The sequence below is a fragment of the Amphiura filiformis genome, chromosome 17, assembly GCF_039555335.1.
Source record: "Amphiura filiformis chromosome 17, Afil_fr2py, whole genome shotgun sequence".
Lineage (NCBI taxonomy): Eukaryota > Metazoa > Echinodermata > Ophiuroidea > Amphilepidida > Amphiuridae > Amphiura > Amphiura filiformis.
In genome coordinates, this window is record NC_092644.1 from 57,617,753 (window position 1) to 57,645,358 (window position 27,606).

Below are 27,606 nucleotides of genomic sequence, written 5' to 3' on the forward strand. Positions count from 1 at the left end.
GCCTTCCAATATGTCAAATAGTGGCGACATTGTAAAAAGAGCGCATGTTGCCTAGCTCGCACAAAATGTCCCCCAAGGGCCCGCATTTTGTCATTGTCAAAGATTCAGCCAGTCAACTCTTGCACACAAAGTTGATGTTACTAAGCAGGCAAGAGTATTGAGGTTTGAAAAACTTTCAATTGGCAGTAATTGGATAATTATTGTACTTAAAAAAGGCTGTAATTTCAAATTGAGGAGTTGCGAGGAAAGCCCATGAGCACTGTTGTGGTTACATAGGGTCAATTTTTTGTGTATACATTTAGGTGCTAATTTCAAAAACTAATGACATATCCATGCATTTAATTTTGGTATATCTTGATGAAAGTAGAACAAAACATTGGGAATTTATCCAGATGTGAAGTGTGAATAAAGAAATAGGTTGCATACATTCAAACGTGCAGCTGGTTCTCTAACAAAATGATTAAATTGTGTTCGCCGCTGCTTGCAGGATGAAAATATTCCCTAAAGCACTGATAATCTCTGTATTTCCTTGGATATAAATGTGGCACTTTGATGTTACCTCTGTTTGCCTGTGTGTGGATTCAACTTATGTGAGATATATCTTAATAACATTTGTGTGATTTTCTAACTCACTCTTCATATGTCATGTAAGGAAATAAGATATGTTTCCATGATTTTTAGTTAGGGAAATGTTCATTGTGTGTGCTGACAAGTGAAGGAGCAGGAATTTCTGCGATTATTTTGAAAGATCAAAAGAGGAAAATTGAAAATATGTAGGTAAAGGTTAAGTTCTTTTGGTGACAGTTCTTTGGTGATAGTTTGCTGTGTTAGCTTTTTCCCAATGTAACAAATTCCTTTCTAACTTTGTGTAGTGTAAGTTTCAAAGTGAAAGATTAAGATAACAAAAGAAGAGTATCAAATTTATAGGATTATTATGAACAAAAATTGAAAAACACCAAAAAAGCGTGTTCTACTTCTTGACAAAGCACTGCATATGCGTCTGTAGCATATGATGTAATTTTAGAAACGTTGCTTTAAATTTTGGATGTTCGTTTGCTAACCTCAAAGATTGCCATATTTGTTTATGTTTCTTAATGTCAGCGTGATAAGTAGGATAAACCACTTGAATATTGATGGAAGTCAAGTTTGAACAAGAAATGGCAGAGCAAAAGATCCGGAGCAGACTGTCATTAACAAAAAATGCAATAATTTTTATGTTTCTATTATTTTCATGTTCACTAATTGGCACAAGATATGTTGCTAAGCAACAACTAATTTGTCAGGAATTTCAATTGTTTGTTATTGCGGTTAATAGATAATATATATAGTTGATTAGTAGTGAAATTGAAAGAAAACAATTTTTGAAGTTGTCCCCATTTACAAAGTTATGACATACAAAAATGGTTGACTTACAGCAGAAGACTGCAATAAGATAACACACGAACCCGATAGCTAAATGTTTGCTACATGGATTCCTTTTTATCCAGGGGCACTGATCTATAGTTTGCTTATGGACAAAAATTGCCATTTCCTATCGAGTGTTATTCTTTTACCAGGAGAGTAATCGATGATGTGGGGCAGGAGTTCAGCTACTCGAGGCTTCCTTTTCAGGATATTCGAGAGAGCATTTTTTTTTTTAGTTTTGAAGATGAAGTCCCTTTAGGATTTGGATTGATTGTAATTATTTCAATTAGCCCAATTCAGGCGAGAGTGGTTTGGTAATCGCTTGGTCGCTTGCTGCAGTTGAAATTCTTATCTGTCAAAAATATTGGGCTATTCCAGTTGAAATCCATACATCACCTATGGAAGACATGACCTTAATCTCCCACAAAAGGGGTGTGAATTTCAAATGGGGTTACTTGAATAAGTGACTCCATTTGAAATTAACACTCTGTGTAGGAGATTAAGGTTATGTCTTCAATAGGGGGTGTGTGGATTTCAAATGGAATAGTCCATTTCAATGTTAATCTTTGTGTTGGCGTGAACATCATAACATCATTTTTTTTTTGCACATCAATTGCACAATTATGCATACAGCATACCCCTTTAATGAATATCATCAGGGGAGATAGAAATAGGCATTAATACAGGTTCAATTCAGCTGTGCCAATTAGCTGTATAAATAGTTCATTAATAATTCAGAATTCAATAATGTGATGTGTATTAGTCAAACATGTCAGAGTTATGTTAACATGTTGGAGCCTGCTCCGTGAGAGAATTTGGAGAATGTATACTTGGGTACGATTTTATCAAAACCCAAAGATATTGTGTAAATAAAAGGGTGAATAACGAGTTCATCTTTCTACCTGATGCAGTGCTTATGTCCACATCAAGTGTTTCTAACACTGGCATAGCATCATAGGGGCATGGGGAATGGCCCCCATCAAAGCGAAAATTTAATAAAATCCTGGTGACTTCCAATCAGGCTTGGTGCCCCCTATTGAAGGGGGGAGCACCTGAGCAATCTGAATCATCCCCTGTTATGAGAAGCTCCATCTTTCACCCGGTGTGCAGGCACTAGTCAGTAAGGTCGCTAGTCCGAAAATTAGGTTCACTATAAATCTAAAAACTAGTCACTAGTTCACTAGTCCGAAAAAATGTTGAGCTAATCCGAAGCATAAAAAGGGTTCACTGGTCCAAAATTTAGGATAGGGTTAGGGTAATTACGATATAGCAAACACTTCTGATTAGTGCACCTAGGACTAGGGCACCTTAGAATGACTAGCAAACCTTATGACTAGCAGATGTAGACTTTTTCACATCCCTCTTGCTAACCCCTTATTTTGAGTTATGTCACTGACATGAATGTAGGGAATGAGCACAGTAATTTCTGGGGAACAGGGTTTACTATTTGTTTATAATTCTTGATCCAATCACGTTGTAGAAAACTCCCAAGTTTTTTATGCCTTCTTTGATTTATTTAAGAAGTTCAGTTCATCTTAGACTCAGAAAGGCAAATGAAATGTGTGTTCTGGCATGGAACAACTCAGAGGTTTGACATCATGAAATCAGGAAATCAAGCAGAATAGTTACTGGTGTTCAGTAAAAGGCTTCCATGTACCAATCAGGTCAAACGTGTGAAGGAGGTGAATTTGCTGTCTTATCAGTTCCTAAATGCGACCTTCTTTCCACTTAATTGCAAGTTCACTCTCCTTTTCTTTGTCTTAGATCATTGCTAAACTTGTTGCTGCACTTGTGAGATCATTGATGCAAAAGTCGAAAATTAAATCCCAAATTCACTGGCATTTGAAGATTAATTTGATTAATGAGTCGGCTTTTGGGAAAACTTGCCTAGAGGAATAATATCAAATGCCATGCCATCGATCAGAGAGCAGAATACAACAGAAGCTTAAACCGGATAGCTGCTTTGTGACATGTGGTAGTCTATGAATATATTTCATCAAAATGTGTTGTGAAATATGATAGGAGATTAGCGGCAATATCGCCACTGGTAAAAATGTCGTGAGTGAATGGTAGATCATGACATAGTGGTCAAATACCTCGCAAACAAAACACACTGCTTTTTGGAGTATTATAAAATACCTTCAGTCGGTTTTCTTTTGAATAGACCACTAGTCCGAATGCCCACCAGGTGCAGGTAGGACTAAGTGTTGACTGGTTTGGGGTTCTTTGGGATGGGAAAATCAATTATTGGTCGGGGTATGCAGGTATGTAGCTTGTTTTTCATCTTTCATAAATACCTAGGAGGTGGAGCGGTTGGACAAGTTGGGGGGTCATATGAAAATGCAAGAAGGTTCAAGAAAAGGTGTAAAAACTTTCAAAGATCATAAATGTTTGTGATCAAAGGCTCCATCCAGGGGGGATACTCAAGTTTGGTTTTGGTAGGGGTGTACTGCTGAGAATTTGAAAGTGGACACATCAATATACCAATTTTTCAAGAAATTTTGACCCATCGATATACCAAAGGTCAATATTCCCGGCCAAATTTTATCTAAATTGTCTTAGTTTTTGCAAATTGTCCCCAAAATTTGGGCAAATTTTCAAAAATTGTGGCTAGATTGAGGTAAAATTCCAAGGCTATTTTCTGAAAAAAAATAACCCATCTATATTCCAAAATTGGCATAGAAAAAGGAGTCATTGATATACCGAAAGGCCGAAAATGCTACTCATATTTGCGGCATGTCCCTGTATGGTCATTTGTACTGACTACCCCCTCTCCTGGCTCCAACTCCTCCACCAAAGTATTTATAAATAAACACTCCTTAAGTTTGCACTATGTTTAAACTATCTGTGACTACATGTTTATCATATTAACCCTAACAGGACCGTGTACTACAAAATACTACTTGATATATGCGCTGTTCGTGTGTGCATCCCACGTGGTGTGATGACGCAATCGCCCTAAGTGATATATAGTCACGGTTTCGCTGGCCAGCGAAGCCCAAGACCCGTGGCAAAGTGTCGCCGATCCAGTGCGTGGCATGCGAAGGGTCCCGGGTTCGAATCCCACCCACAGCAAACAACTTCTTTCTTTCTTTTCTCTCTTTATTCCTTCTATTTATCCCTTCCCGTCGCCAAAAAGCCCGGTGGCGGTTAGGGTTAAAGTTGCATAATATATGCTTGAGTGGCATGAATCAATCCAAGGTGGTGTTCACTGCCTGTCCCTCGCTTACTTTTATGTGTGGAAATTGGGGCCGCAAAGAAAAAGAATCACATTGGCTCATTGGAGATGTTGTTGGTTCTTTGTTTCCCCCTCGGAAAAGTATTTTTGTGTGAAATGGAGACAGAAAAAATTCAAGCCATAATAATGATTTGCTACCCTCAATTTTTCTTGAATTTCTACTTTTTGCATGATTTGAATGCCCAATGTTGTACTAAAATGTGAAAGACTAAGCCTGACATGCTGTAATTATGCCAAGTGGTCATAGTTTTTATAATAAATCCGGCGATTTTCAGTTTTATACCGAATAAGTACCTATTCTTTATATGAAGTCGCATGCTTTAAATGTGAAATCTGCCCCATTTAGACAAATTTCCCTTCCAACCAGGACAAATTTCTCGATTACCTGGCTGTTGCCCCATCAGAATGACCAAAGAACTATTACACCAAGTGGTCATAATAGATAATATAACTGGGTCCTATGCCTCCTCTTTTGACTGAAGAGAAAAGACATCTAACAGAAGTAGCTAGAAGTTTAGGCAAAGCTTTAGGGCTTGCGTGATCCTTTCATCTTCTCTGTCCCTGTTGACGTGACTAGTAATGTAGGATTTTAATCATCACCAAATGTCCATGCTCAATTCACTCTTTGAATGACGGTGGGGTCCATCAATTCACAATGGCCCAAAAGCACATTAAATTTCATGATTTCGCATGATTATTATACAGTCAGGGGAATGTAATATTAATAATCATAGACATGAAATGGATGACAACTATTAACAATAGATTAGTAACTCATCAGCTCTAGTTGATTAGGTTGGATCTGGTATCTGAATTCACAGTTGACATACTTTTTCAAGCAGAAAACAAAAGGAGTGTCATGCATTGTGTCTTCCAGGTTGAACATTTTCAGCCCAAAGGAGAAACGGGGCACCAAAGCTGATAGATAGATATCTGTGCCTTGAATGATTCTAGCAAGTTTATTCACAAATATTTGCATGAATTTCCTTTAAACAAGTTAAAGCCACCTTGTTTCAGTTGTGGATGGATGGTTGGTTTACTGCCTGTCATGGGGATGGGTTCATTATTTCTTTCTATTATTTTCATAAATGCAACAGATAATAAACCTCAAAGTCGATAAAATGATAAAGTTTGAAGAAGTCTATTGTTTTGTGTGGGTTTGGTTGTATATTAATAAATATTAATGAACTCATTTGCATATACTGTACATGTAGTCAAACAGCTCCCAAGTTTTGTTCTATGTAATAAAAATATTGTGAATTGTGTGATTGTACCTCAGGACAACCCCTTGGAACAAATAAACGAAGTCCGATGAGACAGATAAAATGATGACAATAAAATATAGCAACAGGTTTTGACAAATGAGTCAAGTATTATTTACAGATGTTGATACAATATGGTGTATTGTAAAAAGAATTATCCTATTACATATTTGCTGTCTCATGTGATGAAGTGTGCAAGGTGGATTTGAATAATGTATTTACTAAAGGACTAATTCGAGGATGCATAACACCAAATCACTCCACTTTTTGCTGAGAAGTAAATTATTAAAAACAAAGGTCTACTTCAGTTGATGCACCTTATGCAGCATCCCTAGCAATTTGGAGCGAGATATAGAGATGATTGCTTGTTTTGATTCTAGTCTTTTGAGTCTTGGTCTAATTTTTGAATATTTATACAAGTATAGTTCAACTTGATTGGCTTGATTAGGTAAGACCAAAAGTGTTTGAAAATAGTTCAGATGTGATAATAAGCACACTGAAATTAAAGGTGACTGTATTTATTGTATGCTGGAAAACTGGTGCATAGTGGGAGAGTGAAGAAAAGATGTAGAATACCGAAAGATAATGGCTGTGTAGGGTTAACTCGGTCTAGCTAGACGATTACTCTCAGGAGTAGTGTATGATGCATGGGAAAGTAGTCAGATGTGAAAGACTCTGATCAATAGAGCAATGAGTTAAGAATATAATATTACACTGGGAGCTACTTGGGGAGTTAGGCTATGAAAAGGCTTTGTAATGTTTGCATTTTCTGGGCCAGTCTTGGAAGAATGACATATAGATGGCACGCACACATCATTTCGTCAGAATGTGCGCAAGTACCACATGCTGTATTTTAGATAGGACAAAATATTGTAAAGTTTAGCTGGAACATGAGTATGGTACTGCTTTTGAAATCACATAAAGACATTATGATAAGCTATGGAAAGCTTAACTTGATATCTGCTTTAAACCTGATCCACCCTACCTACCCTTTGGTACTTTAAGAGAGCAATGGCAGAGGCTATTATATTAATGACTTCTAAAAGCTTTCCTGAACTTGTATATAGGTCTTGGCTGGAATATAAACAACCACAAATAAGATAATAGTACCATAGTACGTTCCCTTGTCCGAGTCAAGAGTACTATGTTTTACTCATTTTATGCTTGTGAGCTAAGGCGACTAAAAGAGACCTGTTCTACGGGCCCAACCAACCCAGATTTTTTTATTTTAGCTGTTATGCAATTAAAAACGGGGCCTTTTTTGGCTTTAAATACAGCCGTGTTTTTGGCTAAAGTGGATTGATTGTGGCTGAAATTTTGTGAAAAAAATTCACAAAAGTTTGAAAATATGTTTGCAACAAGTTTCAGATAAATTTTTTTTTTCATTTTTCAAGCATTCTTTGTTTTGCAGAGTCATTTAGCCTAGAACTTCCAAATAAATATAAAAAATCCAAACCAACCGACCCTACTTAGCAAATCCATCCACTCATAGAACAGGGGTTTTTGTCACTTACTAAAGATATCCATCAATAAGCAGCTGCTAGTAAATAAATTAATTGTCATTTACATTTACATCATCCTTTAGTCAGGACCAAAGCCCCTCCGCACACCTCTGGTTATACCCCACCCCTGATGAAGCATTTCCATAGATTAGCTAGATTAGCTTAGGTTAGCAATACAAAAAAAGTTTCTTAAACATCTGTAGCTTTTTTGCCTAAATCAGCTGTTATTTATAGTGCATAGCTCTTTTTATTGTAATGATTTTTTGTGTAATTTTTGGTGCCTTACATGTATGTACCAGATTTCAAAATTAAGTTTCACCAATACTACCCTTGATACTGTAACCAATTTAAAAAGCCTACATTTATGAGCTTATAGTTCAGGTGCAAAGTGAATGTACCATTGTCATTACACGCAGAATGCAGTTGTCATATATCCCCGGGGGGGCCACTCAAATATGACAGTGTACGACATGCGTGACCAAATTTTTTGAACACCCCTAAACAAGTTTTCCTCTGTGAGCAAAATGACCCCCTAAGCAAGTTTTTTAGCGCGCTTTCCCCCAAAATTTGGACCCCCTAAACAAGTTTTTGTCTAATTTTGACCCCCTAAACAAGTTTTTGTCTAATTTTGACCCCCTGAACAAGTTTGAGTATAAATTTGACCCACTTTACAAGTTTTGATGGATTTTGACAACTTGAGAACAATTTTTGGACTAACATGTCATTGAACAGGCCCCCTCTTGGATATGGCCCATACCATACCACTTTAATACATAGCCTAAATAATGACACGATGAATTCAGAGTGTATATGAGGCCTTCAGATTCGTAGCTTGTTTCGTGAATCCGGGGGGGGGGGGTTCTTCGAAAAATTTTGTACGGGGTGTGCCACGCAGACTTTCGGATGCTGACTTTCTCTATACCTACTTTTTGCTGTTTTCGCTACCCATCAGTATACCAATTTTCAAGAAAAAGCACCCATAAAGCACCCAAATTTGCAATAATTGGGCGCTTTAAGTGCACTTTTGCCAAAATGCACCCAATTGGGCGCATTGGTCTTCACTGAAAACCCACCCATCGATATACCAAAATTGCCGAAAAGGTACCCCAAAACCGTGGCACATCCCCGTATACCTTCAACCAGGAAGAACCCCCTCCGGGTCGTGAATCTGCTGGATTCTCGTATAAAGTTTTGTGAGAATATAAAATACCAATATACAGCGTAATTTATACAGAAGCAACGTTTAAATACTCAGTATTCATGTTGTAAATACTTGATTCCGAATTCGGCACATAAAGTTGATTATCGTGTCCCGGTATCATGTGCCCTTTCCATGCTTTCTACCGCAAATTTTCATTAAGTAATCCAGAGAAGGTTTACATTTTTCAGTGGAGAAAACTCACAAATCTACTACAGTAGTAATAAATAATGCATGAGGAATCTATAAAGTCCTGAAAATCTTTTTGAAATTCGGATGATGTCGGCGAGTAGGCCAACACACGATATTTTCGTCGATCGTCTGTCCACTGAACTATATACCCATCAAATTTTATATGATGTCATTAATGAATATGCATGTTTTTTATTCTAAACGGTATTTTACATAGAAGTACGAGGCCATGATTAAATCACATATAACACGTCATGAAATATTTGCATAACACCGTGACACTTTATAGATTTGGAGTATACTGTAAACATTTCTACGAACGGGGAATTCCCGCGAGTGAATAAACTTTCCGGGATCGGAGTGTCAGCAGATTTGAAAAGCGGATTAAAATGGTACCCTAAATGCGTTACAAATGATTTTCAAACTACCCCTTTTCATGAAAATCAGCGTTTTTTGCCCCTTAACGCGTCACGCGCGTAACGTGCTCAACCAAGAAAAAACACCCCTTTTCACACGTTTTTTTGGTCACGCATGCTTACATCATTATATTTGAGTGGCCCCCCCGGGCATATATCCGGCCTTCACAAGAACTATTCTGCATTATAACAAGAACATGCATCCACTCTATCAAACAGTACATTCTGTAATGAAAAATACATTTGAACTAGTGGTTCTTGATATGTTTGATTGACATTCTCGCATGTTTAGTTGACTTCCTTTCCAGAGCTAGAGACCCTCATTGTCCCATCACAAATTGAACAGGGCACTCACTTCAGCTGCGCATTCATTCACTTCTCCTTCATAGTTGATCATTTCCTTTGCTGCAGGCCTGTTTGTCCTTTCACTGTGGTCTCCTTTACTGTGATGAAAGCTAGCCTTGCTTAAGGGACTAAGACTTAAACAGTTGCTGACTAATCTTAAGAAGTTGATGAGGACTTCTTGCCCACTACTTAAGCTAAATGGATGTAAATCATTTTTTCATGCAACAATTTTCATGACTGTTGCTCGAAAATGTCTGTGCTGAAAATTAAAGTATATCTCTTTGGATGTAAACTACTGTCAAAGTGTAACTTAGGTGACGCCAAAAAAACCTGTTCTACGGACAGACAGGTTATTAGAGTTGGGTTGTTCGGTCTGGCGTTTTTGCAAATGATCTTAAAAATCAGAACAAAATCTGTAAATATTTTACAATTTTTTGGAATACCCCCAAAAAAAAATGCGGAGGGAAAAAAAATCCCCCAATTGTTTAAAACCTGGGTCAGAACAGTTTTTTTTCCTTGGTTGCCTGAGGAAAATAGGAAAGATATAAGAGAGCTAACGATCTATGCCCAGCTATTTTCAGCACGTAATGTGGTGAAAAAAAAGCCTATCTTTTCAACTCAATGTAATATCGTTCATCATCATCCCTGTTGCAAAATGGAGGAAACAATGTCTGCAAACTATAGAAGTACAAGCTTTGGGTTTCAAAAATAACATAGCCATGAAAATAAATGACACATTATTTCTATCTACCCTCATGACCACACACTGCACTGTATAAGCTGGTCTTAATGGTAGAGCTGTTTTCAAAATAAATACAACTTGATGCAAAATCTGGTAATGTTTTGAAAGAAGTGGTTTAAGTGTGTGTGTTCAGATGTTGTATTGTTATTTTTAAGCTAAACCAATAGAGCCTTATAACATTAATTGACAGACTATGTCAGTTCATTTTTGCCACTCTTCCAGTCCTTGCATTGTTTAAGGGCTGGGGTATGAACGTTGGACAGTATTTATTTTGGGACATTAGAGCACATCAGACATATCGAATTGCATTCTGAATACGAAGAATGTCATTCTGATATCAAATAATTTTGATTTTTTGAAATTATTTTTAATACACATTTTATGGCAAATCATTAAACATTGATATTTTTGATATTTAACAGTACTTGAAGTAAACTTTATAAATCTGATGATTTATACTTAAAGTGTATGTAGGTGGGATGAAAAGCCGACGATCAATTGAAAATTTTGACCTTTTCAGTATTGAAGATATGGATTTTTTTCCCAAAACACCAAAAAAATTAGGTCTTTTTGGGAAAAAAATCCATATCTTCAATATGAAAGGTCAAAATTTTCAATTGACCGTCGGCTTTTCCTCCTGCTACATACACTTTAAGAATATATCATTAGATTTATATAATTTACTTCGAGGACTGTTATATATCAAAATTTGAAAAATATCAATTTTTATAATTTGTCATAAAATTTGTATTATATTGTGATTTAAAAAATGAAAATTATTTGATATCAGAAAGACATGCTTCAGATTCAGAATGCAATTCGATAGGTCTGAGGTGCTCTCATGTCCCACAAAAAATACTGTCGAAACGCAATAAACGCTCATTTTGGATCCCTTAAGGTAGATGTGCAAAATTACTGTTTATCAATAACCCCCTAAGCATGCCAAGTACCAAGTTATAGAGTGTGCGTTCAGTTGTTGTGTTGTTATTTCTACATTAAACCAATAAACTCTCTAAAAAATCTTATGGTCTCTGTGAATTTGACAGATTAAAGGCTATTATAAACTTTCTTTCTGTACAAATAAGCTTTCATTGTGAAGCTTTTTGGTTATAATGTAAAACATTACAGAAGTGCACATATTATTTATTATTTTTAAATTTACTGGTTAATATCGTCACCCAGGATATTATCAATTTATGCCAATAATTCATTTAACTCATAGGGGCCATCCGTATGAGGCCATATATATTGGGGGCCCTGTGGTACTTGGCCACCAAAATGATTGGGAGTGTCTATAGTACTTGGCCTATGGCCACCAAAATTAGGAACTGGTCAGCTCCAGAGCTAATGTAACTTCAGCAGGTGTGTCAAAACACAGATCGTAGGTCAAAAACTTGCTTACACATTCCTAATTGACTTTTTAAGTAATTATTATTCCTAATTTTCTATTTTTGCAGCTGCACAAAGATGACCACGTTTATATGGAGGCCTTTGACCAGTTGCTGGAATGCTGGACAACACTGTTGATGGATGCAGAGCGTTTTCCTGCTGGATTCTTCAAGTCACATGCTGCCGAGGTCTTTAACTGCTATCTCCAATGTCATCTGGCTGCACCTGATGGCACCAGAAACAAGGTAGGGCAGTTTATAAATGTTTAACCGATGGTGCACCTGGCTGCGATGGTTTAAATACATGTAGGATGGTTAGGGTTTATGCCGATCTCGAACTGGTGGAATGATTTATGGAATGATTTGGGCCACCAAGATCAGCAACTTCCTGTGAAGTTTGCGGTCTTGTCAAATTCCCCTAAGTCAAAAATGCATTTGGAGACAAAAAACAAAATTTAACACAATTACGCATATGTAGCAGGCTTCCAAGGCAAGTGGCATCTCTGCTCTTTGGTGACGTCACATGAAGAATGTGTGTTGAGGTGGCACAGAAATTAATATACACTACAAGACTATTGCGGTATAACTATAATATAGGTACACCATCACCAAGGTACATCACTGGTACACACAGTACGTGTACACATTATGCTGCTACTGCACAGGATCCACCAGCAGTGGTACTGCACTGATACTACAGTGGTACTCCTCTGGTACCGCATAGTACCTTGGCGATGGTGCACCTGCGCAGGTGGCCGCAATAGGAATCTGTACAATGCAGATTGTAACTGTAACTGAATTACACTCAGTCATTAGCAACAAGTAGATTTTTGATTGGGTGGTTCTTTCCAAAGCAGCCTGAACCAATCCAGCTCATTGGTCAGATCTCGGTCAACTATCGGCGACTGAAGTATAAATTCTGTCTTACGAAATATTTTCAGGTTATTACCCTCATTATCGATGTAGGAACATTGTTCCTCGATGCATGCATAAAAGTTGGTGATATTCACAATATGAATGATTTTTTTATGATCAAAATAAAGGTGTTAGTCCTTTCTATAGCATTAAAAGTAATTGAAGTTAAGCTCAAATAAACAAGCAAAAAATCAAATGAAGGATTACAGCTTTCATAAGAACAGCGTTGGATCAAAAAAAGCATGAATTAACTGGTGGCATGTACAAAAAAATACCCATTATGAATGCAGAATGTCATTGTCCAGCCTGGTAAAGTGCTTGAAATTGAACCATTAGCATGGGAAGTATTGAGCCAATCAAAATAGTGTTAGATTAACTTGCAGGCACTTCCATGTCTTTTAAGCTTTAACCCATTCCACGGAATCTTATAAATGGTCGATCAAACCAAATATTTTACCAAGTAGAAAATCAAAAATTTGAATTTTCATCATGGTATTTGACATCTATGTGAACAATGCATTCAAATGAGTACTAACATGTTTGGTATTGGTTCAGTGATTCTTGAAATAGGTGTTGAAATTTTGTTTAAAACCATACTGATTTGGTGATATTTGGTACAATGGTGCCCAGTAGCCACGTATACAAAGGTTTATAGAATATATTATAGCCTAGTTATAAAGGAATAGTTAAGGTGGCAGGCAGGTAAGGTAGGGTAGGTAGACGATGTTTGCCGAGTCTGGTCATTGCCCTTTCAGCTTTTGCGGCTGGGCTCCGTATAATTTGTTTAGAACGTGTTGATGCACTGGGAGTTCGTGTTACCTGTATGGTACATGGTGCTTGGTATCTTTGCGGAGTACACAAAAGCAAGCAATTTTATGGAATTTCAATGATTTTATGTAGGTTTAGCATCATTTTGTTTTAATGGACACTTGGATGCCTTCAGGGATCAGATAAATAATCAAAAATAGTGAGGAATGTAAATGAGAGTTACTCCAGAATAATACAACATAGTCATGTTGGAGGGTATGCATCACACTATTAAGGCCACACTAGAGAGATTATATTGCTCCACACCCACCAGGGAGAGGGGATAAGACACAAGTTGCAAGTTGAAATTTGCAAGTTGCCAAGTTTAGTTTTGGGTTGATTTGCGATTTAGTTTTTGTGAATTGACATTTGCAAGTTATTCAGAGTTGCAAGTTGACATTTGTGAGTTCTTTCGGGTTTGGATAATGTGCGAGTTGCGAGTTGCGAGTGCGAGTTGTGAGTTGCGAGTTGCGAGATGCAAGTTGCAAGTTCGAGTTGCGAGTTGCGAGATGCGAGTTAAAATTTGTGAGTTGCGAGTTGAAATTTGCGAGTTGTCAAGGAAGTTGCGAGTTGGTTTGCGAGTTGCGAGTTGACATTTGCGAGTTGAAATTTGCGAGTTAAGTAGTAGAAATTTGCGAGTTGCAAGGTGAAATTTTATGAGTTGCTAAGAAGAGTTTTGAGATTTGCGAGTTGTTCACAAATTCAACACATGTCAACATAATAATTATTCTTCACATTCTGAAATGAAATCGCATCACCTTACTTACAATGTATATGGGCGTTTAATTAAAGACTATGTGCACAGGAGAGTATTGACAGTTGCTTTGAAAATATTTCTCCTTATGACACATGTATGATAGGCCGATATTAAAGTTGCAGCAGACTTTGGGATGATGTTTTACAAGTACACATTGTGTAGCACTACTTTTGGGCTCTGTTGCTTTAGTATACTATCAAGCTGGGTTGCGTTCATCTTGGTTGCAAGTGAAGCAAGGGCTACTATTAGAGGAATATATTCTTGGATCATCATAGGTATTAGAGTACAGCACAGAGCCTGTGCTACATATAGGCCTAAAACAGGAAAGAGCTCTAGTGGTTTCATGCATCATTGATTCTCTCACATCTGCACAAAAAGGTTATGAATTACCTAGACTTGTGCCCGAGTCTACCTCGGCTGAGTCGAGTCAATTCAAATCTGAGTCCAAGCCAAGTCTGAGTCCTTTTGTATCAGAGTTCGGACTCCAGACCAGGGTGCCAAGTCTGAGCCAAGTCCGAGTCCAGCTCAAGTCCTGACTCAGTCCAAGTCCATGTTCAAAATTAAAGTTATGAACATTATATCAAAGACTGCAAATAGAGATGAATTTGAACCAATCCTATTTATGTATCGTGTATGGGAAGCACGGTTGCCCAATGGTTCGGGTGCGAGCATCATAATCAAAAGGATGCGGGTTCAAGCCCCACTGAGGCCAATGTGTTGCGTCCTTGAGCAAGATAGCTTAATTCCCAATTGCTTTACTCCACCCAGGTGTAAAATGGGGGGCTGCTGGGGGTAATCACAATCTAAGTCGCATCAGTTGCTGACTTGGTGGAGTGGAAATATTCTGATATATCCTACTGGCAGTGGAATCGTTGAAGTGTGCTGATAATTAGGTCATGCCTAGCAGAAACACATGTTAAATCACCAACATTTATTTATTTATTTATTTTTTTTTAAATTTTTAGTGTACACAGCCATAATGTGTGCATGTGTTAAATCAGTAAATCTGGCCCTGACTGCACAGGTGTACATAAGTACGTAACACATACCCCATCCTACATTGTACATACATGTAACTGTATGAAACCTTTGTGCTACCTGGTACATGTTATAACTGATACATTGTAAATTGTAATGTATTTTCTGTGTTCAAATTTCACCTAGATTTCCAGGTGGCTGGATCGAGTTCAGAGGTGTTGTTTAAAGAGATGAGGAATTCAATAGGACATCTATTCATAAAAACAATTTGAAGTGATAACTGTTAATGCAACCCATCATAGAGTCAGGTCACCTATCAACATGATCAAAATGAATCTTTAGTTCACATGTGAGTGTTGATTGTTTCTCCTCTGTTTAAAAAGCTCACTACTCTCTCAGGACTGCTCTTTTTATAACAAAACTGGTGAACATTATATTTTGTCAAATTTTGAGAAGGAAACTACTAATAAAGTAGCACATGTTTGAACTTTTCTATCCATTTGTCTGGAAAATTTGATACCCCACTACATCTCATTATATAATTTAAAATAATCTAGCACTGTGATGTGGTTGAGCTTGAGGTATGCTTTGAACAGGGAATCATAGATGATGGTCATACAGGCAATGAAGGTCTAGTTCCAATAGGGGGTAAAACAATTTCTGTAAAAATTTGACAAATTAGCAACTTGGAAGAACTCGCAAATGTAAACTCACAACTCGCAAATTTCAACTCGCAACTCGCAAATTTCAACTCGCAAATGGCAACTCGCAAATCAATTCGCAACTACCCTTGGCAACTCGCAAATACCAACTCGCAACTCGCAAATCAACTCGCAACAGCCCTTGGCAACTCGCAAATTTCAACTCGCAACTCGCAGATTTTCAACTCGCATCTCGCAACTCGCAACTCGAACTCGTAACTCGCAAAATACCTTTACACTTCAGAGTTGGGAGTAGTCAATTTGACAAACTTATAAAATATAGAGACATTGTTTTATCCCTGTTGGACCTAGACCTTCACGGACCCTTAATAAGTAGCTCTATAAGTGCTCCATCCATTCAAATTATCCCCACTACCTTCTGAAAGTACAACCATTATCTCACAAAGCCACACCAAATTAAATTGTAGAAAATATATTAAGCATACAATAAGGGCTACATCACAGGGGGAGTAGTTCCTCAACAAAACCGGAAGAGGGTTAACACAAATCACATTGTGGATTATACATCAGGCATTAGTAAGGGACACACCACAAGGAGCGAGGATAACACAATATATAGGCTCCGAAAATTTAATCGGGGTAGGCATCCATATGAGGCAGAATTTACTGCACTGTGGTATTTAGCCTGTGGTCACCAAAATTATTAGGGCCAGTACCCTGGTTCTGGAGCCACAACACAGCACAAATACACAACATCCATACAAGTTACACAGCTCAACAACTTTCAATTAATGATGAAACTTTTGCCCTTTTCCAGGATACATATCATTTTTGTTATTTGTTTTTCTAACATTAACAGTTCTTGTAGCCTTATTGGTAAAAAAACAAGTTCAAGTTGAGAACACAAACTTAACTTCTGCTTTAATTCACTTCAGCACATGTCTTTTGTCAAGTAAGTCCATCGTGACCAGGAGGGCACTCCCGCCTTCACTCGTTAACATTTGAGCCTGCGTAGGTAATCCATCAAAGCGCAGCCTGACTAGCCAGCACTAGCTCCCCATCTCATGTGCATGGACACGGTAATGTCATCCATCTCAGTATACTCCCAGGAGAGATAACAAAGTCAGGAAGAATGAGATGAGAAAAAGGAGAGCCAACACCGGTGCTAATGAGCAGTGTCAATTAGATGGAAAACTCATAGGGGAGGCTATGAATTATATGGCCATTGAAATTAACATTCTTTTTTGGATGCCATATTTTCAAGAAGGGAGGTGACAATTCAATGTTCAGTAATGATGAGGTAACCAACAAGTGTTGGACAAATTTACAATTTTGCCACCCTTGGAAATGTTTGCCTGGTACAGAACTGCCTCTTGCCCCTGTTCTTTGGCAAGTTACCTTTCTGGTGGGACAAAAAGGATAACAAATAACTCAGAAAGTGGAGTGGCTATGGTATTCCCTAACACCCATGCTACATAACAGCCCTGCAATAGATAACAAGAGGCTATATTTCATTGCCCATTATTTGTAACGTGCCATGTCAAAAGGAGACACTTTTGGGCAGGTTATCAATTTTGAGGTTTTTACATATCTTAAATATAGAGATATTTTTCTCCACAACGTTGTTTTCCCCAATGAAATCGGATATTCCTAAGCGAAGATATTGAGTTTGTAAGTTATGGTATTATAAAATTGGAAAATAAGATATCTGCCTTTAAAATCTGGTCTGAAACTATCAGACAATATTTTTAACATTATAACATCACAAATTCGCAACAACCCCAAATTGTGAAAAAATCATCCCAGGCAGATTTTTGGCTGTTTCTCCATTTACGATCCTGCCCATTTTTGCCTGAGTTGTGCACAGTTTCACACCATGTTCAATATCCTTTGACTACATTTTCTAATAATGGTCAACAATGTCACAAGTCCTAATAAATCACCATCCAACTACATAATCAAGCATACTTTTTTTTAATTTGCAAAAGTGAGGATGGTAATGCGATCATCAGATATCATTATGATCAATATTAATGTCATTACAGTCATCATATTTCACAATAATATTGAAATTGTCACTTGCCAGAACAGCTGGTGTAAGGACAAAGTCTATTATTACCAGTTTGTCTGTCCAGTTGAATTTATCCATGTTACCCAGCTCTATACCATAAAACATAAACATTATAATACACAAATGCTAGCTTTAAACAACAACAAAACCTCTCTGCCTACCAAATAATTTCTTTATTTGTTCCAGGCCTTTCCCAAATGGTGCACAGACGTTACAGTTAATTTGTTATTTATGGACAGGCTTACTATAAACACAGCACTATCACTGCTACATTCTGATGATCTTGAATTGCTATCTTTAGTATGTAGAACAGACATTTTATCTTATAAATATTTTACCTATAAATCTAGAGCATGAAAACGGAGATGACTTCAAGTGAAAGTTTTTCAAGGTCTTCCCTCCCCAGCAAGGCAAACCCTCGGCTATCATGTTTGAGAACTACATGAGCCATGACTCCGTTTACTCCCATTTCCATAAAATATTAGTGAATTTGTTGCCGTCTTATGAAATGCACATTCTCAGACTAGCATCTGAAGTGGGTGTGCAAGCTCGTGAGCGCAATGCACTTTTTAAGATTCATAATGCGGCTTAATGTCTTCATAATTCTGGTTTCATTATTCTTCACCTTGCATCATAAAAACATGAAGGTTCTTGCACTTGAAGTAATTTGCAAGTTTACGGCTATAATTGTCTTCTGCTCCAGTGCATTATCACAGCATTAAAAATTGTCTTGACATGAATGTGAAATGCCACTGGGTAAGCTGAATATAACTATCATATTGAATTTAGGGCTTATGTACAAGTTTGTTGAGTATGTCATCATATCTGTGTATTCCTTTATGTTCATACTAGCTTGATTCTGTAAATTTACTTTAAGCTGTAATGTCAAGGAACTTATTGGGAAGTAGTTGCAATATTAGTTGCGAGTCAAAATTTGGAGTAATCTCTTAAGTACAAATCTCTTAAATTACAATCTATGCTTTTGATCCTACACAAGACCTCCAGTGTGAACTTGTTTTAGTTCCTTGTGACATACCTATATATCATATATCATAATTAAAATGTGTCAGAAATGGGAGGGGGAAAGGTCTTTCCTGAAGTTGAGTGGATATCAAGTTTTTCATTTAATTATTAGTATTAATTTATACTAAGACAACATAATAGATTTGGTGTATTAATTGCTATCTATTGAAGATAACACAAATAAGTTTTTGCTCTCTACTGAAGATAGCACAGATATTGGGTATTAATTTGCTGTCTACTGAAGATGACACAGATATTGGGTATTAATTGCTATCTACTGAAGACAGCACAGATATTGGATCTTAATTGCTATCTACTGAAGACAGCACATATATTGGGTATTAATTGCTATCTACTGAAGACGGCACAGATATTGGGTATTAATTGCTATCTACTGAAGACAGTGCAGATATTGGGTATTAATTGCTATCTACTGAAGACAGCCCAGATATTGGTATTAATTGCTATCTACTGAAGATGGCACATATATTGGTATTAATTACTATCTACTGAAGACAGTGCAGATATTGGGTATTAATTGCTATCTACTGAAGACAGCACATATTGGATATTGCTATCTACTGAAGATAGCACTTATATTGCATATGAATTGCCATCTACTGAAGACAGCATAGACATGGGGTTTTTGCTATCTACTGAAGACAGCACCTATACCGTAAACGTTCGCCTAATGGCGCACCTGGGCTCCTTTGCCTTGGGGTAAATTTCATGTACAAATAGAGAGCTCCCTCCTAAAAATCCCAACAAGAATTAAGGGTACATGCCCTTATTTGCTGGTGGGATTTTTATGGGAGGGCACTTTTAGTTTGTGTCTAAAATTACAGTTATGTCAAGGGAGCCCATAGCGTCATAGGCGTACGTTTACGGTATTGTATATTAATTGTTATCTATTGAAGACAGCATAGATATTGGTATTAATTGCTATCTACTGAAGATGGCACATATATTGGGTATTAATTACTATCTACTGAAGACAGTGCAGATATTGGGTATTAATTGCTATCTACTGAAGACAGCACATATTGGATATTGCTATCTACTGAAGATAGCACAGATATTGGATCTTAATTGCTATCTACTGAAGACAGCACTTATATTGAATATCAATTGTTATCTACTGAAGATGGCATAGATATTGGGTATTAATTGCTATCTACTGAAGACAGCACAGATATTGATATTGCTATATACTAAAGACAGCATGTATATTGGGCAATAATTGCTATCTACTGAAGACAGCACTTATATTGCATATTAATTGCTATCTACTGAAGATAGCACAGATATTGGATCTGAATTGCTATCTACTGAAGGCAGCACAGATATTGGATCTTAACTGCTTTCTACTGAAGACAGCACATATATTGCAATATTAATTGCTATCTACTAAAGACGGCACATATATTGTATATTAATTGCCAACATTTATTTTTTATTTTTACTGACAGCACAGATATTGGATATTAATTGCTATCTACTGAAGGCAGCACATATATTGGGTATTGATTGCTACCGGTATCTACTGAAGACAGCACAGATATTGGGTATTAAATGCTATCTACTGAAGACAGTACAGATATTGGTTTTAATTGCTATCTTCTGAAGACAGCACAGATATTGGGTATTAATTGCTATCTACTGCAGACAGCACAGATATTGTGTATTAATTGCTATCTACTGAAGACAGCACAGATATTGGTATTAATTGCTATCTACTGAAGACAGCACAGATATTGGTATTAATTGCTATCTACTGAAGACAGCACAAATATTGTGTATTGCTATCTACTGAAGACAGCACAGATATTGGATATTAATTACTATCTACTGAAGACAGCACGTATATTGGGTATTAATTGCTATCTGCTGACGATATCACAGATATGCTATGGAAGACCAAAGTGTACCCTTAAAAATCGATACCTGCCTATCATCTTGTCTTTCCCCGCAATTGTCACCTCTTCATATATTCCTATCTTGTTTAGTTTTTGTTTTCCCCCCAGGGAGGCTAGGGACAGACCAACCACACAGTGTGCATATTAATTATTACTTGCGCTCCAGTTGCTGACACATTACGTAAATGGTGTGGCACACCACATTGGGTTTGAGTGTGTGTATCTCCTATATCATGGGGATTATGTTTACGCTACTGGTTTAGGATGAGTATCTGAAGTTCAATTATGTTCATGGTGTATTGAAAAATAAAGATATAGGTCTTACTGTCAAATTGAGCAAATATAAACAGATTTGCTGGTGTTGACACAGGCAAATCTGTTTTTATGGTGGTCTGTGTTCAAAAACTTCCAAAGTTAACTTGTTCACAACCAAACAGAGTTTTCACTCACTTGACATGCTTAAATCTGAGGACTTCAGAAAGTATCCACATAAATTTGGTATACTGTAATAGAATAACCAATACTAGAATTTAGAAACCTGTTTGAAAGAAGATCAGATGGTCATTTCTGATGAGTCATTATGGTGATTTAAAGGAATAAAGGTTTCTCTGTTTGACAAGGAAAGTTGATTTATGAAAGTCTATTTCTAATCCAGGATTATCCAGATTCTATAATCTGAACCCTAACCCTGATCCTAAATTAAAACCCAAAGCCTAATCTTATTCCTAAAGCATGATGTAGATATCTATGTCAAGTCCAAAGATATTAGACCCAAAGAGAACCAACTCCACCATGGTTGTGTGTACCACCTGATTATTTTTCTAGTTCTAGGCATTTTCCCCTCCCAAAACAATTGACATCCCTTATATCAAGCCATGTGATCTCCTTTATAGACCCCATACCATTCTTCTTGTGTGTCAGCTTTATTGGTCTCAATATTTGCATCCAAACATCATTAGGTCATGCTCCTCTGCTGCAACGGCCATAAAGATCCAAATTATCATTTGATTTGTGATTTGCCTATAAATGCTTGCAGTTCACTAGTTTTGATAGCAAATTTACCATAGTGTTACTCACAGGGCATCCATAAATCAGTTCTCTTTGGTTCTAATCTCTTTGATTGAGACAAAACGAGGTTTCAGAAAAATGTTCATGACATAAATAGATCAAGAAGACTTGGGAGTACCTCGTATTCACATAATCCATTGCCACTTGATGCATTGACAACATTAACATTCTTTGCATTTGCCACCAACCGCACACCCGAACTAATCATGCTAATACAGCACATTCTTTCCACAAATCATTCTTGGACCATTTATCAATGTTACAGGAATCATTTTGCTGCTACTGGTAGAAACCAGACTTTGCATAAGGTAGGCCTAATGGTTGGGCAAACATTGCATGGTAATGGAAGTTACATGTTGAAGGACCAGTTCCAGGGTGTCTCTCAAAGAACTGTACCATCTCAATATTTAATTTTGGAGTATTTTTATGTCACAATGAAACAGAATGAAATATTTTATGTTTTTGAGTAATAAAGAAGCTACCACGTATTTTTTTATTGAAAATTTATCCCTCCATTCTTGAATTACATAAATTGGAAAATCGCACCTCATTTTTTATGTCGTCCAAAGGAAAAGACCTTATGGCATCATGAGTTGTGTGTCCGCCCATCAGTCGGTGTGGGTGTGTGTCCGTCGGGGTGAGGGTTGTGTGTGTGGTCTGTCAACAATTATGAAATGCTTTTGGTTAAAATTTATTCTCATATGAACAGTTCAAATCATATTGCAACCAAATGTGGTTCATAGCTGCACTATGGGATCCCACGTCTATTGGTGGTGTTCACAGTCATATACTGAGGTCAAAGGTCTTTTGAGGTCAACTTGTAAAATTGGTTGAAAATGAAAAAAAAAATGTTTTTCACAAAAATGAAAAAAAAAGTATGTTTTGCATGAATATTTACTATCCGTGGTGTTCACTACCCATATCATTGGAAGACCAATCTGGGACTGCTATGCCTATTTTTAATACATTCCACAAGTCACTGAACCATTTATGCATACCCAGTGCTTGATACTTTAGGCACAGATCATTGACTGCTGTATTAAATCTGAGTAAAGGATTCTAAATGAACTATCACAGTAAGCGACACCCTGTATTTTTATTCCAGTGTTTACCCATTTATGCCAATTACATGTAGCCAAGTCTGATTGGGCCAGATGCTTGTGTTTCATCCATTTGTCCCATTTGGAATTTAACAAATGGACACAAATTGAGTATTTTAAGCCTCTTTATTACTTCTATTGAGTGCTTTATTTAATTTGTTTTGGGATGATTTGTTTGACATACTCAGTTCTGGAGGGATGTAAAGCTCAGCTGCTTTGATGTGCAAAATGTACTGTAGTTGTAAAGAACTGTTATACGAAATACATATAGATAGGAACATGCAGCTTATAACAGTTATTGTACAAGAAAGGTGACAGATCCGCTTTGGTTTTAAGTGGATTATCACTGCGAATAGAGGGACAAGAGGTGTAGGTCTGTTAAGGAGAAAGTATGACCAGGACATTTATTGTCCCCACCTCATCCTTTTTCTACTTCCATCAACTCGTCTTCTTCATCCTTTCTTTTAAACCATCTCATTCAATTTCCCTTAGTTCTCACTTTTCTTTCATCACATGTTCTGTCCCTGTTCTCTTGTCTGTTTCCATATACCTTCATTTATCCTTTCCTCCCATTCCTTGTGAATCTTTCCCCTCCTGCTGATCTTCATCCTTTCTCTTTCATTATGTCTGCTACTTATACCTCTCTCTATAGTTGCTGTAGCTGTAGCTTTTTGGTTGTAAAAGGTCTTTTTACTCCAACAGAATGACCCAGTTTACATCCTACATTGTTTGTCCTCATTTTGAAGGGATAGTTTTAATGTTTTCCTTTCCCTAAGGGATTCAGACCTTTTAAAGATTCAAAAAAGCGCTCAATATTTATTCAACATGATTCCATTAGATCACAAATATGAATCGGCGTAACTTGAGACCAAGATAATGGCAGACGTCTTTCAAAATGTGACAAAACTTTTATGGTTTCAAGGAATACATTGAAATTTTTGTTATAATTCAGGAAATTTCTCCGCGGGTTAGAAAGCATATGAGCAATTAGATCCCAAGCCCTATTACCCATGCATTGTGCTTGTAATAATAATCTGCCGGTAATGAAAGACATCAGACGATGCCTAAATAGAATAGCAGAAAAAATAATAATATCAAAACATTTTCTGCTCACAGAAATGGGTTGATATTATCAAGATAGTGGGATAAGAAGAAGAGGAGATATTTTACAGCGGGTTTTCAACCAAACGGATGAATTATGATGTTCGTTATTAGCGGTTTGCACATCTGCTTCTTGTGTCTTGATTCATACAATTCATTTATGTTTATGGTGTTTTATTGGGCGAGTGAAATGAGTCATGTTTGGTTGTTGGCACTGCTTTTCATAAATCTTGTTAACATTTCTGTGATTGAGTTTTTTCCAGAGATTGGAATCAAGATTTTACACATGGTGTGTCTGAGTCAATGACAATAGTGGGTTATCCTGGAAAGTGATCTGTGATGACTCAAATTTAATCAATTCGCTCAACTTGTCAAACTTGTACAAATGTTGGTACTTTTAAACAAAACTGTTTTCCAGCATGTTCTGTGGAGCGTTTAGAGGCAAAAACAAGTTTAATTCTGAATTGAAATGGTCTCTTTAAGTCTTTAGACACAGCAGCTGCTAAAATACTGAGTATAATCACTACTATTTCCATAATTTGAAAGTAGATTATTAAGAACATAATTTCACATAATTTAATTTCATGAACTGAAAACTTAAAGAATGTCTACAGAAAAACTAAAATGCCTGCTCAATTTTATTGCAGTATATTCTAAAGTGGTTGCACCGAATTATTATACACTCTAATCAGCTCATAAAGTGGGACTCATAATATTGTGGATTGATATAGAATGGCATACATACTGCTTGGCGAAGCCCCTCGCGAACTGTGTGACTGACTTACGCGCGCTTTTGTGAATTTACACGGGTGTATTAGTTGGGACTTTCTTGACCCTTACAGTAACAAAAACCAAATAATTCTCACCTGTTATGAGCTGATCATAGTATAGCTTAATTAAAACCTAACACAGCCATGAAAGGTGACACACACCCTCACAAAATCACAATTTCATTTCCATTACTATCATAAAGAGCACAAGGATTTGCATGGTAGATCTTGTCAGAAATCGGAAAACAATTTTAGCGATGTTCTCATTTTGTTGAATCAGATCACATTCAAGATTTATGTAGCCAATACCAAGTGTACACATTTGTTTGATTCAATTTGTACTCTCCAAGCTGTAAATTGATTTAAGTGCTAATAAGATATTAAGCATCAGTCATAGTACATTTGTATTCAGGACAAAAGATGATATGGCTAATGAACCAAAAGTGCCATAAATCATGTAATGCTGGGTCAATTTTATGCTGAAATGCTGACAAGATGGGTCAATGAACGAGTGTTAATTGGGCTGACTCATATCAGCTGTAAGTCTTTGTAATTCCATACACTTTCATTGACCTGTGTGTTTGAACATACATGGGGTGGGGGTGTGTGGGTGGGGTGGGATGCGTGTTCGCAATACATTTATGCAGGATATGCTTTAAAGTCCCAATTTGTCAGTTTGGTTCAAGGTGAGCTTGCAGGTAAGAGCTCTTGACATTTATAAATTTCACACAATACAGAGTTATGAAACTACCTTACAAATTACATTTCTGGAAAAAAAAAAAAAATGCAATGTTCCTGCAATTTGTTTAGAAAATGATCATAGAAAATTCCAATAGTAAGCAACCAACAACTCTTATATCCCAATACACGCATCTAAACCACATTGTGGTGTCATCATTAATATCACGCTCACTCCATATAATGTCTACTTCTGCTTTGTTGCGTTTAATCTGCATGTACCCAAGAGATAGTCTAATAAAAAGTAGCAGTATCTAACCAGCGCTCACAGCAGCTCCTCTATCTCATATGGAAAGTTCATAGCAAGCTATTTCAGGATGCACAACACCAAACTGGCTTCAAAATGTTATTCTCAGCAGTCCAGGAAACTATTTTTATATTTTTACATTGGGCGACCAAATCTGACAAGAAAAATAGATTTTAACATACCAGGCACTGCAGCAGCCTACTACGTCTTGACTGGTGACCATCATTAAGTTCTAAGGGTGTATAAATGTTTTAAAAAAAGCAGAGGAATTGAAATTAATTAAGAGTGGGAAAGTGGATTTCTAGATGGAATATTGACTTCTAAAAACAAACTTCCTGAGCTGCTAGAAGTAAACCTCCTTTGAAGACATGATAATAAAAATAGGATTTAGATTTTGATTTTACATCACACATGATAATAAGTATGGTTCCAGCTGAAAATTTGATTATTGTCTTGTTTACACAGAAAATTTGAACGGTGTGACAGAAGCAATTCTCAACTAGATTTGAGTATTTTTGAGTAATTAAAATTACTTTATTTTACAATATTTTTGGACATGTTTATTCCTTCTAGATGATAACCATATATTCATTGTTGACATCTACCTTTCAAATAATCCCAAACTCAAATGTATCAAATACTAGAGTTCTGGTGATATACACAGAATGATTTGGTGTTGTGCACCCTTTATCACAGAGACCAGGGACCGGACAGTCATCACCAAATGTAGACGTAGCATTGAGTTGAATTATGGTCTGGTTTCTTATTAAGACAGTGAAGCATTTGGTTATTTCAAGACGGTTACTTCTGCCCTATTTAACTAGGATTGAGCTACTGAAGTTTATATTCTCTTTTATTAATGGGTGACCAAACATTTTTTTACTCTTCGTACACACAGTAAAATGCCATACAAAGTTATTGGTCTATGCTTACATTAATTAATAGTTAATAGATAGAAAACAAAGCATTATTAAACAAAAAATAAATAAATTCAAATCTCTCTGTGCAACCATTTTTGCCATATTCTGACCCACAGTTTGTTATCAAACAACATTCAATTTGTAATTCTAAAATGAGCTATTTTGACATTCCTTGTGGCTAGAAGCTTTACTTTTACATGATAAGCTTGAAATGAAGGGTTTTTAGATCCCCACAATCATCCCCTTACTTGATCTACATGCCCCAACTTAAATCCATCTAAATGTCAGGAACTTGAAGTATGCTGTCGCCCATGCTCGCTCGTTGCAATCTCACTACAAGTTTGGTCTTCGGAAGCTTTCTTATGAAAACAATGCCAATGTCCTGAGCATCTGGCCTTGAAATATTCTAAAGTAGGATTACTAAGTTGAGAATCCCTAAAATGGAGATCACTTGGAAAGGTCTGGGTTTGATGGTAATGAACTTGTGATGGTCTGCCCTGGAAGAGCGATGACAAACCAGTGGAGTATGCTGATGGCAGCCTGACCTGTGATAAACATAATAATATTAGACAATGATTTGTTATATAAAAGTCAGTGACCTAAAAGATAATAGTAAAGAAAGGTACAAAAATGCAAAACCATCATGGATTATAATAACAGTTCATATGTAGAAGCTCATTTTAGGCAGTGGGGCAAGATTTGTTCATTCTTTCAATGCTTGTTGATATATTTAAATATATATTGAATATCAATTAATTGACTGTTAATCATGATAAACATTAATCTTGTGCAATGTGTTGACCAATTAAATGTTACCATTAATTTTGATTAATAAGTCCATATTTC

At 36.7% G+C, this 27,606-nt stretch overlaps 1 protein-coding gene across 1 annotated transcript in view; it reads left to right on the forward strand.

Annotated features, from left to right (window-relative positions):
• LOC140138041 (exportin-4-like) overlaps positions 1–27,606 on the forward strand; it is a 221,547-nt gene that overhangs the window by 134,442 nt on the left and 59,499 nt on the right. The window contains exon 10 of the mRNA XM_072159880.1: positions 11,757–11,933. Within this exon, the coding sequence (XP_072015981.1) occupies positions 11,757–11,933 (177 nt within the window). The remainder of the gene's footprint in view (positions 1–11,756; positions 11,934–27,606) is intronic.